This window comes from Zophobas morio, unplaced genomic scaffold, assembly GCF_036711695.1.
Source record: "Zophobas morio isolate AGI-343-1 ecotype UQ-CSIRO unplaced genomic scaffold, CSIRO_AGI_Zmor_V1 ptg000018l, whole genome shotgun sequence".
Taxonomy (NCBI): domain Eukaryota; kingdom Metazoa; phylum Arthropoda; class Insecta; order Coleoptera; family Tenebrionidae; genus Zophobas; species Zophobas morio.
Genome location: NW_026972123.1, coordinates 2,435,684 through 2,447,764, shown reverse-complemented (window position 1 = coordinate 2,447,764; position 12,081 = coordinate 2,435,684). Strand labels below are relative to the sequence as shown.

At 28.0% G+C, this 12,081-nt stretch overlaps 2 protein-coding genes across 3 annotated transcripts in view; one reads left to right on the top strand and one right to left on the bottom strand.

Annotated features, from left to right (window-relative positions):
- LOC135131041 (sterol O-acyltransferase 1-like) overlaps positions 1–3,107 on the bottom strand; it is a 38,264-nt gene extending 35,157 nt beyond the window's left edge. The window contains exons 1-3 of one of the 2 annotated variants that reach the window (XM_064058564.1): positions 2,978–3,107; positions 2,777–2,926; positions 2,581–2,723 (exon numbers count right to left, since the gene is read on the bottom strand). In XM_064058564.1, the coding sequence (XP_063914634.1) occupies positions 2,581–2,723; positions 2,777–2,926; positions 2,978–3,006 (322 nt within the window). In that variant the 5' untranslated portion in view covers positions 3,007–3,107. The remainder of the gene's footprint in view (positions 1–2,580; positions 2,724–2,776; positions 2,927–2,977) is intronic. The other variant, XM_064058563.1, reaches the window with a different exon arrangement.
- The window catches only part of LOC135131039 (major facilitator superfamily domain-containing protein 1-like), a 92,618-nt gene that overhangs the window by 65,359 nt on the left and 15,178 nt on the right, over positions 1–12,081 (top strand). The gene's annotated exons all lie outside the window — the stretch shown is intronic.

The following is a 12,081-nucleotide window of genomic DNA, read 5'->3' as shown; positions in this document are numbered from 1 at the left end:
ATGATGACGATTAATACTTTTGTTCTTTAAATTATTAAAGATTTATAGATTTTCACTGCAATTCAATTTCAATCGTAAGAAATGTACAGCTGCTGAATAAAGATAAAATTAAAATATATTAACTAGTTTTACATCCTTAAAATTTACTTTGAAAAAATTAATATAACTTTAAGATATATAATAATACAACAAGTATAATACATTATCTAGCATCTAAAAACTTACACATTTGAAAGATAAAGTACTTAATTATTTTTCTACTTAAAATCTACTTTCAATAAATTAAGATATACCTACAATAAATATTTCATTTAAAGAGTTTTTAATTACACAAAGTAGGTAAGTATCATTAAATGAATGTATTGAAATATTGAAAATATGTAAAATGTTATTAAATGCAATGTATTAACTGATAAATAATACAAATTATTCAAAATTTAAGGTAGTATTCGTAGATATTCACGGTTGATTGCATTACAGCACGTATGGATGAGCGCTGTGCGCTCACTGCCCTCTATCTCAAAAACGATTGAGTGCATCAAAAAATGTTTCAAGTAAAATTTGTCCCAAATTTTGTGCTCTACAATTATGATAAGAAATGTTAACATCATTGGAGCAATACCAGCCGAGATAATCGCAAAAAACTGTTTTTCTTGACCATTGACCTTGAATAACTGATGACGCAGACACGAGATTTTATGAGACTTTTGAGACAACTTTTAGAACGCTAAAATAAAGGTGTATACGAAAATTCAGCCTATTATCTCTCATTCCGAGGTTGATCGCTAATTTGACTGGACTATAATCACTATTGGTATTAATTAACACAAACTGGCGTGCAAGTTATCGGTTGATTTCGTTAATAAATTCATAGAAACCTATATGGGATTTTTTCATGCCTTAGAAAATTAAAAAGTAAAAAATACAATAACAAAAATTTTAAAATGCGGTTTGCAAAGAAGAAAATTTTGGAAACGCTGACAAATATGACATCTTAAAAAAAATAACACTTGAAGAAGTGCTTTCGGGGTAATATTTTTGATGCTCGCTCGAACAGACAAAATAAAGCTTCAAACATGATTATTTTTTTACTAAAATTCTGAAGTTTATAAACTGCACATTTTATTTATTTATTTATTTATTTATTTATTTATTTATTTATTTATTTATTTATTTATTTATTTATTTATTTATTTATTTATTTATTTATTTATTTATTTATTTATTTAATTATTTATTTATTTATTTATTTATTTATTTATTTATTTATTTATTTATTTTATCTTGTTTTCGAACTATAATAAACAATTCAAACAATGTCCGTAACTTATTTTAATGTAAATTATATTCATGTGGTTAACAAAATTAGATGTAATATTAGTGTGATTTTGACCTTATTCTAGATTTTATTACAGCAGAACCGCGTATCCTTTTTAAATTTTAAAAGTTACGGAAACTAGTTCAAGAAACAATTTGTTATCTCGTATTTTTGGAACAAAATCTACCAAAATGTCGGATAACAGCAATTGTTTTTCATAGAAACAAACAGTCTTCAAAGCAGCCTTTAACAACTCGATATTACAAACATGCCTCTTAAGTTTTTGATGCGTTTTTTTCTCTCTTGTAATTGTTTGTAATGTTAACGCCGAAAGTTTATGTCATTCTGTTATTTACTTTGAACATATATTTTCATTTTGTGTTAATATTTTTGTAACACCACGAATCTACATTTTACTTAAAATCTTGTTTTACTTTAATCTTGTAGAACTAAACAATTATACCAGTTTAAAAACCCTTGGAAAGTTTCTGTCAGTCTTCAGATATAGTCAAATAAAAATAGGAGTCAAATTCATTTAACTTCAATTCTTTCGTATCACGTTACAACGCGTTGCTTCATATTTTTTATGTCAAGCATATTTTCAGATTTAGTACATATATGTTTATACACATTACTGTTTACGGAACAATGTTAATTATGGATTTATGGATAACTCCTCGTATAAGAGCAGAGTGAAGGGTGTTTGCCTTTGCTAATGTTTGATGGCGCCATCTGATGTAGAGTAAAATAAACCTAATACGTTGGCTCACTGTAGTGAAAATGCGCGTTGACGAAAAATTTGTCCCACGCCCCCTGGATTCCTTGTCCTAAAGCTCACTATTTAGGCGAAGTAAAATTTGTATTAGGTTGCCCAACTATAATATACTTAAACAATGGTCCTATCTAAGATATAAAAATATTAAGTCTACACTTGTGATTTATCAATGCATTCATATTTTTAAAATTGTACGATAGTGAGTTAAGCAATTTGTTTTGTCGAATAAATCAAGAACGGCTTACCTCATTTTCCCGAAATTTTGGGAGTACAGTCAGGACAAAATTTGATTACGAGAAAGTTTTCACTTAGATTAATTATTTCGATATGTAGTATCTTTAAAAAAAAACTTATGTATACGTATTGGATGCCTACATGTAGAGAACTTGACATCTAAGAGTGAGACACCGTGTATATATTTTAGTTTTTCAAAAATTTAGTAAGTTGGAAAATACTATAAAACCTACGTAGAAAATTTTCGACTTACTGTTATCCCAGGTTCTAAATTTCCCCCAAATTTGGAAAAAGAAAAACGTCGCACACGTCGACAAGAAACAGCACAGCCAAATCAGTACCGCTTTATCGAATTTGGCGAATCCTTTTCCGATCGTTTCTAGTCCGAAATCCACCCTAAAACAATTACGATTGTCATGTCGATTTTTTTTAACATTATCATTATTCACCTCCCGTCCTTGACGTAGTCCCTCAGCGCGTTTTGAAGGCACAAACCCGCGAAAACGATAACGTAGACATTGTAGAGGTTGCGAGTGTGATTGTTGTCGAAGATGTCTGTGAGGAGGGAATTTCTAAGGAGGAACGTTTTTTCGCGCGACCTGAAATTGCCGAAATTTAAAAATTATTTATGGTTTTTTATTGGGGTGTACGTTTTCTTTTCGGACTCGTTTGACTGCATTTTTGGAAGGTGGAGTCAGTTGTGTTTTTTTTAAGTGAGCGGCAACTGCACTGCACACAACACGAACATACAATGGAACAATGTATACTAGTTAAAGTTGTTCCGCCTTGTGTCTTGTATTCTCAAGGTTCTCTTGTTTTTTCGTTTTGATGGTGAACTAGTGGATGTTTTTTTAAAAATTTTGGAAAGTTTTAAAATGGTTTGTTTTTTTTTGGGTGTGTATAGTTGTAGTGGGTTTTGGTACATCACTTATATGGTGCCTTTTTTTCTTAATATACATAGTATTTTTTTAAGAAGACGATACTCAAACTGGCTATGTCATCATTTTGACAAATTTGGTTTAGCAAAAAAACTAGAAATATTTATACTTTTGCAAATTATATTTGAAGTAAATCCATTATAAGTGCGTATTTTGGTTTGTAGTGCACATTATTGCCTCTTCGCTTGCGTGGTCAATAGATCGGGTTTTGAGATTCGAGGAGCGTCGGTCCGCCTTCAGAAGTAGTCTTGAGAACTGTCTTCACGGACAGTCATAATAACACTGGCCATCCAGAAGGCAAGAGCAACGGAAACCTAACAAACGTGACAAAGTAGTCAGGATTTCAACTTGTGCCAGATCATTTGCCAGAAATATTTTAAAACAAGGTAACACAAAAGAAAACAGAACTTACCTTCAAGTATGTGAACATAGTTGACAAACTTGTATATGAAAAACAATGTATAGTTGGTTGTTTTATACCCCATTTTCGTGTCTTTAATTCGTATTAAACAAAAATTATGGTACCATTTTTTCTGCTAATTTTCTGTCGTAAATAGGTTTTACATTTTATGACATTGTTAATAGCGTGGTTTACGTACTGAAATCACCAATTTCATTTTTAGTTAAATGGGGAAAACAGTAATTACTACTAGTTCTCCTCTGGTGGTTTTTATGGCTGACTTAAAACTTTATGTTGCAATAGTTCTTACAAAACGATTTTATATCACAATTTTTGGTTTCTTTATTTCCTTAATTTTTTGTTGTTTCTTTCGATTTACAATTTTTTATTTATTCAATTTTTCAAATTTTCAGGCTTTGATTTTTCAATTCCATGATTTTCCACGTTTGAAATTTTTCAATTTGCAGTTTTTGGATTTCCAGTCTTCCAATTTTTCAATTTCTTTAATTTCAATATTTTGATTTAATACACATTTCTTTTTTTATTTTTCACTTTTTGGAATTTTAAATTTTTCAATTTTTAATCTTTCGATTTTTCAAATTTTCATGTTTGATTTGCACTTTTGACATTTTTCAAGTTTTCACTTTTTCGTTTTTTTATTTTTGATTTTTCAATTTAGCAAATTTTCGATATTACAGTTTCTCATTTCTCGATTTTTCACATTCTCAATTTTTAATTTGTCATTTTCAATTTTTCGTTTCCTCAATTTTTCAAGTTCTCGATTTAATTTTTCATTTTCCCGATTTTTTTAATTTTCATTTTCTCGATTTTATGTCACAAATTATCATTTTTTCAATTCCTGTATTTCTTGTTTAAATTTCTGGTTGCTTCGATTTTTCGAGTTTTCAGTTTCTCAATTTTTCGATTCCACAATTTTTCAAGTTCCCGATTTTTTTTTGCAATGTGGCGAATTGTTAATTTTTATTTTCTCGATTTATATCACAATGGTCCGTTTTTTCATTTTATTTATTTTCTGTGTTTTTTTTCGACTTTCCAATTTCTTTAATGTTCAATATTTCTATTTCATAATACACATTTCTTTTTTTTTCACTTTTTCGATTCTTCTGATTTTTCAAGTTTTCATTTTGTAATTTTTCGATTTCTCGACTTCCAAAATTTTCTATTTTTCGGTTTGCATCAGTTTTTCGATTTGGCAATGTTTCAATATTACAGTTTTTCATTTTTCGATTTTTCAGTTTCTCAATTTTTAATTTTTCCCTTTTTCAATTTTTGTTTCCGATTTTTATTTTTCATTTTCCCCATTTTTTAATTTTCACTTTTTCGGTTTTATATCACAATTTTTCGTTTTTTCATTTCCTTTATTTTTTTTGTTTCATTCGATTTTCACGTTAGATAATTGTAAGATTCGATTTAGAGATTTTTTTGCTGATAACACAGTAAAGAGATCCATCTGGCGAATGACTAATTTTATGTTTTCTGGACGTTTCTCCATTTTATAACACAATTTTTGGTTTCTTTATTTTCTTTATTTTTTTGTTGTTTCTTTCGTTTTACAATTCTTTGTTTATTCAATTTGCAGTTTTTGGATTTCCAGTCTTCCAATTTTTCAGTTTCTTTAATTTTCAATATTTTGATTTTACAATACATATTTCTTTTTTTTTATTTTTCAAATTTTCGCATTTTAAGTTTTTCAATTTTTAATCTTCAAATTTTCATGTTTGATTTTCACTTTTGACATTTTTGAAGTTTTCATCATAAACTTTTTGGTTTTTTTATTTTTGGTTTTTCAATTTTATAGTTTCTCATTTTTCGATTTTTCACATTCTCAGCTTTTAATTTTTGTCATTTTCAATTTTTCGTTTCCTCAATTTTTCAAGTTCTTGATTTTTATTTTACATTTTCCCGATTTTTTTAATTTTCATTTTCTCGATTTTATGTCACAAATTTTCATTTTTTCAATTCCTTTATTTTTTGTTGTTTCTTTCGATTTTTCCTTTTTCCGTTTCTTCAATTTTTCGTTTCCACAATTTTTCATGTTCCCGATTTTTATTTTTCAGTGTGGCGAATTTTTAATTTTTATTTTCTCGATTTATATCACAATTGTCCGTTTTTTTTTCGATTTTACAATTTTTCATTTGTTCAATTTTTCAAATTTTCTGGCTTTCAATTTTCAGTTCGTCCATTTTTCAATTTTTAAGTTTTTCACTTTGCAGTTTTTGGATTTTCAGTCTTCCGATTTTCCAATTTCTTTAATTTTGAATATTTCTATTTCATAGTACATGTGTATTTCTTTTTTTTTTTTATTTTTTCCTTTTTCGATTCTTGAGATTTTTCAAGTTTTCATTTTGTAATTTTTCGTTTTTTATTTTTGATTTTTCAATTTTACAATTTTTCGTTCCTTCAATTTTTCTGTTTGCATCAGTTTTTCAATTTGGCAATTTTTCAATATTACAGATTTTCATTTTTCGATTTTACAGTTTCCCAATTTTTCATTTTTTACTTTTCCAATTTTTTGTTTCCGATTTTTTATTTTTCATTTTCTCGATTTTATATCACAATTTTTTGTATTTTCATTTCCAAATTTTTGTTCTTTCTTTCGATTTTCCAATTTTTCGTTTATTCAATTTTTCAAATTTTCAGGCCAATCGATTGCAATTCCTCGATTTTCCAATTTTTAAATTTTTCAGTTTGCAGTTTTTGGGTTTCCACCACTTTTTTTGGATTTTCAATTTTTCGTTAAACTGCAGATTTTTCAAATTTTCGACAGTTTTATACTTTTCGATATTTTAATTTTCCTTTTTTAAAATGTTTCAATTTTTTTTTATTTCTCGATTTATCGAATTCAAATGTTTTGATTGTTCAATTTCTCAATTTATCAATTTCTTAATTTTTTTCTATTTCTCGATGTTTCGATTTTTGGGTTTCTCGGTTTTTCAATTTTTTTAAATTCTGGAGTTTCGATTTGTCGATTTTTAAGTTTTAGATTTTCGAATTTTTCTTTTTTGATACTTTGATGTTTGGATTTCTCCATTTTTCAATTTTGCGATATTTCAATTGTTCAGTGTTTTAAATTTTAGATTTTTCGATTTCTGGATTTTCTGATTTTCCAGTTCTTCAGTATTTCTATTTTACAATTTTTCGAATTTTGACGTCGCTAAATTTTCAGTTTTCCGATTTTTCGATTAATCAATGTTTTTAATTTTCCCCTTTTCGACTTGCCAAGGTTTCGATTTTTCAGTTTTTCAGTTCCTCAATTTTTCGATTTTGCAGGCTCCAGATTTTTCATTTTTTCGATTCTTTAGGTTTGCAATTTTTCGGCTTTTCAATTTCCCAATTTTTTAATTTTCCAATTTTTGGATATTTCGTTCAATTTTGTGAGTTTTCTCAGTTTTTCGATTCTTTAATTTTTCAATTTTGGGATTTTTTAGTATTTCGACTTTTGGATTTTGCACGTTCTGGATTTTTCGATTTCTCGACTTTTTACTTTTTGGATCTTCAATTTTTCGTTTTTTGAACTTTCGGTTTTCACAATCTTTCAACTTTTCGATATTTTATTTTAAGTTTTTCTATTTCTCGAGTTTTCAGTTCTTCTATATTTGAATTTTTCTATTTTCGAAATTTAAAGTTAATTATAAGTTACTTTTTTAAAAGACACATTAGAAGAACACGAACATAAACAGAGTAAGATACGGTACTAATAAAAATACAGGGTGTGAGTGAGAATTTAAAAATTTGGCGATTGAAATTCCATTTATCATGGGATTGTTTTTGCCTCAAATTTGACAAATTGACTGACAGACAAAAAACTAAATTATCAAATCAGTTTATCCAACTTAAAGAAAAAATATTAAAGCCTACTTTACTATATAAAGATCGTGAATGGATAATACATAGTTGTCATAATTTTATTACTGAATAGAAAAAACAGAGGCCACACATTTTATTACAATTTTATAACCATGTAGTGTATTTTCTCTATAATCTAGGTTATGGCTGAAGAAATTTTTGCAAAAACCAGTATCCACGTAGATAAATAAGTGAAAACTATGAAAAAAAGCCTGACACCGATTGCGTAACGAACTTCGTTGACATAAAATATTACTTTACGATCAGTTACTTGGAGTTAAATGTACAATTATTAAACAGTCAATTTTACATTTCTAATTTGATCGTGGTCATTAAAAATCTGCATTTAAAATTTTACTGCCGAATTCCTCGAAGTTTACTGTGGTGCACGATTTCGACAAGACCAATTTGAAGAATAGAATTTTTTACGTTTTTTGTGTTGTTTATGGTATCACTAATCTCCATGATTATTTTATATAATGATCATGTATGTGATAAAAATGTTTAATTTTTCCTTTTATATCAAAAAAGGAAGAATGGTTTTAACATATTTCGAGGTCAAATAATAATTAAAAAAAACGACTTGATTGTCCTCGATCCTCTTACTCCAAAACCTGATTCTATTGAATTTAAATTTTGCAACTTGCATAAAATATAATTAATGTAGTTCTTCTTTTTTGTCTAAGAAAATTGTTTTTATTTTGCTCTAAACAATTAACTCAAAAATCTGTTTTTTCATTTTTCTAATTTTCTCTTATACAGTGTCTATTTCGTCCTATTAGCCACCACCTGCTTGCGCTTTCTTGAATATTTCATCAAGATCGTTGACATGAGAAGCGAACAGGTTGGGCCTCATTGGGTAACCCTGCCTCACACCCTTTGTCCAAAAAAAGACATTCACTGGTCTTCCTATTTACTCTGCGCTCACGGTTTGCTTGTAGATTTTTTGAATTGTTGCTACCAAACTCTCGCTTACAAAATCCAAAACTGAAACATTGAAAGATCCAGAAATCGAAAAATTGAAAAATCACAATTGAAGAAAGAATTGAAAAATCAAGAAATAGAGAAATGGGAAAATCAAAAAATCAGTTAATCGAAAAATTAAAAAATCGAAAAATTTAGAAACGTCAAAAATTGAAAACTGAAAAATAAAAAAATTTAAAAATCGTAAAACAGAAATATCGTAAAGTTAATAAATTGAAAAACTGAAAATTTTTGAAATAAAAAAATCGTATCAAAAACTAAAAATTCAAAAAATCGAGAAATTGAACAATCAAAAAATCAAAACATGGAAATCCCAGTAAGTTGATAAATAGGAAAATTTAAAAAACATAAATTTAAAAAATCCAAGAATTGAACAACAAAAAAAATCTTAGCCTGAAAACTCAGAAAATTGAATGATCGAGAACAAAAAATGTAAAATTTAAAAATTCGACAAATTGAAAAATCATGGAATTGAAAAATCTAAAAATCCAGAAATTGAACAATCTAAAAATTAAACAATTTAAAAATCGAAGAATTGGAAAACCAAAAAATCTAAACCGAGAACTTGAAAAATCGAATAATCGAGAAATCAAAACATCAAGGAAAACAATAAAATTAACGGAAAATCTAGAACTTAAAAATTGAAAAATTAAAATACCTATCGAAAAATTGAAGAACCGAAACATTGCAAAATCTCAGAACTGAAATACTGAAAAACTGAAAAATGGAAGGAAAATTGAAAAATCGAAAAAGTGAAAAAATTCAAAACTGAAATCTTGAAAAACTGAAAAATGGAAAGAAAATTGAAGAATCGGAAAAGTGAAAAAATCCAAAACTGAAACATTGAAAAATCCAGAAATCGAAAAACTGAAAAATCACAATTGAAGAAAGAATTGAAAAATCAAGAAATGGAGAAATGGGAAAATCAAAAAATCAGTTAATCGAAAAATTGAAAAATCGAAAAATTTAGAAACGTCAAAAATTGAAAACTGAAAAATAAAAAAAGTTTAAAATCGTAAAACAGAAATATCGTAAAGTTAATAAATTGAAAAACTGAAAATTTTTGAAAAAAAAAAATCGTATCAAAAACTAAAAATTCAAAAAATCGAGAAATTGAACAATCAAAAAATCAAAACATTGAAATCCCAGTAAGTTGATGAATAGGAAAATTTAAAAAATAAAAATTTTAAAAATCCAAGAATTGAACAACAAAAAAAATCTAAGCCTGAAAACTCAGAAAATTGAATGATCGAGAACAAAAAATCTAAAATTTAAAAATTCGACAAATTGAACAATCATGGAATTGAAAAATCTAAAAATCCAGAAATTGAACAATCTAAAAATTAAACAATTTAAAAATCGAAGAATTGGAAAACCAAAAAATCTAAACCGAGAACTTGAAAAATCGAATAGGGTTACGGTTTCAAATTTTGGACGTATTTACAAACTTAGACCGACTACAGGAATAGCTAAAACTGTGGAGTCTCTGTTGTATAGTACATTTAGAGGTAATAGTCATACATACTATGGACAGCAAAGTGAGGAAAAAGCTGTCAAGTGTTTTGAAACAAATAAAAATATAAAAACTGCAAGGTGTGTCTTGTTTATTTCAAAACAATTTCCTTACTTGGCTGCTAGTCCAGACAGGGTTCTAGAGGATAGGAGTGCATTAGTCAAAATTAAATGCCCTTCAAAATCGCAAGATTTGTCTCCCGAAGAAGCGGTTAGAAAAAAAATAATCAAATTTTGTACATTGACAGACAGAGAATTGAAACTAAAAAAAATCATGATTACTACTTTCAAGTCCAGGGACAAATGCTTGTAGTCCTTAGTAAGATAAGACTGATTTTGGCAGATGATATACTCTTTAAGAAAAGAGAGGGTGGGTGGGTGGGGCTAGTATTTTTTAAGATAAAACTGATTTTAGCAGATGACATACCTGTTAAAAAGAGAGGGTGGTTGGGTGAGGCTACCATCTTCTAAGGTAGAACTGATTTTGGCAAATGACATATCCTCTAAGAAAATAAAGACTGGCTTTTCTTAGAGGATATGTCACTTGCCAAAATCAGTTTTATCCTAGCAGGTACTAGCCCCACCCACCCACCCTCTCTTTTCTTAGAGGATATGTCATTTGCCAAAATGAGTTCTAGGGGGTGGACTTTCTACTTGTAAAGATAAAACTGATTTTGGCAAATGATATAGCTTCTAAGCAAATAGAGGGGGGGTGGGCGGGGTTAGTATTTGTAAATACAATACTGATTTTGTTGAGATACTTTTCTCTAAATTTCTATGAGAATAAAGCAGAAAGAGACCAAGGTTAAAATGCTCTTTTCTTAGAAAGTATGTTATCTGCCAAAATCAGTTTTATCTTAAAAGATACTAGCCCCACCCACCCACCCTCTCTTTTTTTAAAAGGTATGTCATCTGCCAAAATCATATTTTCTAAGATAGAACTGATTTTGGCAGATGACATACCTGTTAAAAAGAGATAGGGTGGGTGTGTGGGGCTAGTATCTTTTAAGTTAAAACTGATTTTGGCAGATAACATACTTTCTAAGAAAAGAGCATTTTAACCTTGGTCTCTTTCTGCTTTACAAGTTTATTTTGTTGTATGGACACCCAAAGGAATAAATATAGAAAACATTTATAAAGACGAAGAAATATATGTAAAAAATGGCAGATAAACTTGGCAGATTTTACTTTGGCGCATTATTGCCCGAAATAATTGATTCAAGAAGAAAGAGGAACTTGCCTTTGCGAGAGATTTTTTTTAAATAAATAACATTTGTTTCTATTTTTTTATGTACTTTGATAATTTATTAGGAGTACATTTTTCATCACCAAGACTTGCATATTTTTATTATAAATATATTTTGAAAATGATCTCTCGGCAAATGAAAACATATACGAGCACTTTTTTCCAGTAAACAATGAAGGGAGAAGTTACTGGGCGTAGGGCTTTTTTAAAACACCTCCTTTCTGGGATAAGTAGTAGATACACTTAGCTACTTATACGTGTTAAACAAAAGCTGTATTTTATATATTTTTTATTATTATTATAAATATGTTTATTAGTTTTATTAATTAACAAAGTAAAATATATTAACAATAATATTACAATGAATTTTTAGTAATCATGTGTATTGAATTCAGGATCCTGAGTGGAGTAAAAATATTATAGTTCCCCAGTTTTAATTCAGTTTTATGATAGTACCTCATATCGGCAAAGTACTGAACTAACTGCTCAAATTCTGTCGAATTGATACCCATTTTTTTCAATAATTGTTAGTTTTTGTTAAAAACTCTGCTAACCCATAGATCATTAATTTTCCTCTGATATTCCTGTTAAAATTATTCGACGTATTTTGCATTAATTTGTGGTATATTTTGATTTTAATAAACACATTATTATTTAAACAAATTGTACCACTAACAAACATTTAATGACTCTGCGCCCTGTAAAAAGTGATGTTTTATCCATGTGCGAATTTTCAAGCGATTCTATGATGGTTATGACTCAAAAAACTTGAAAAGAAAACATACAATGGTGCTTTTTTACGATATT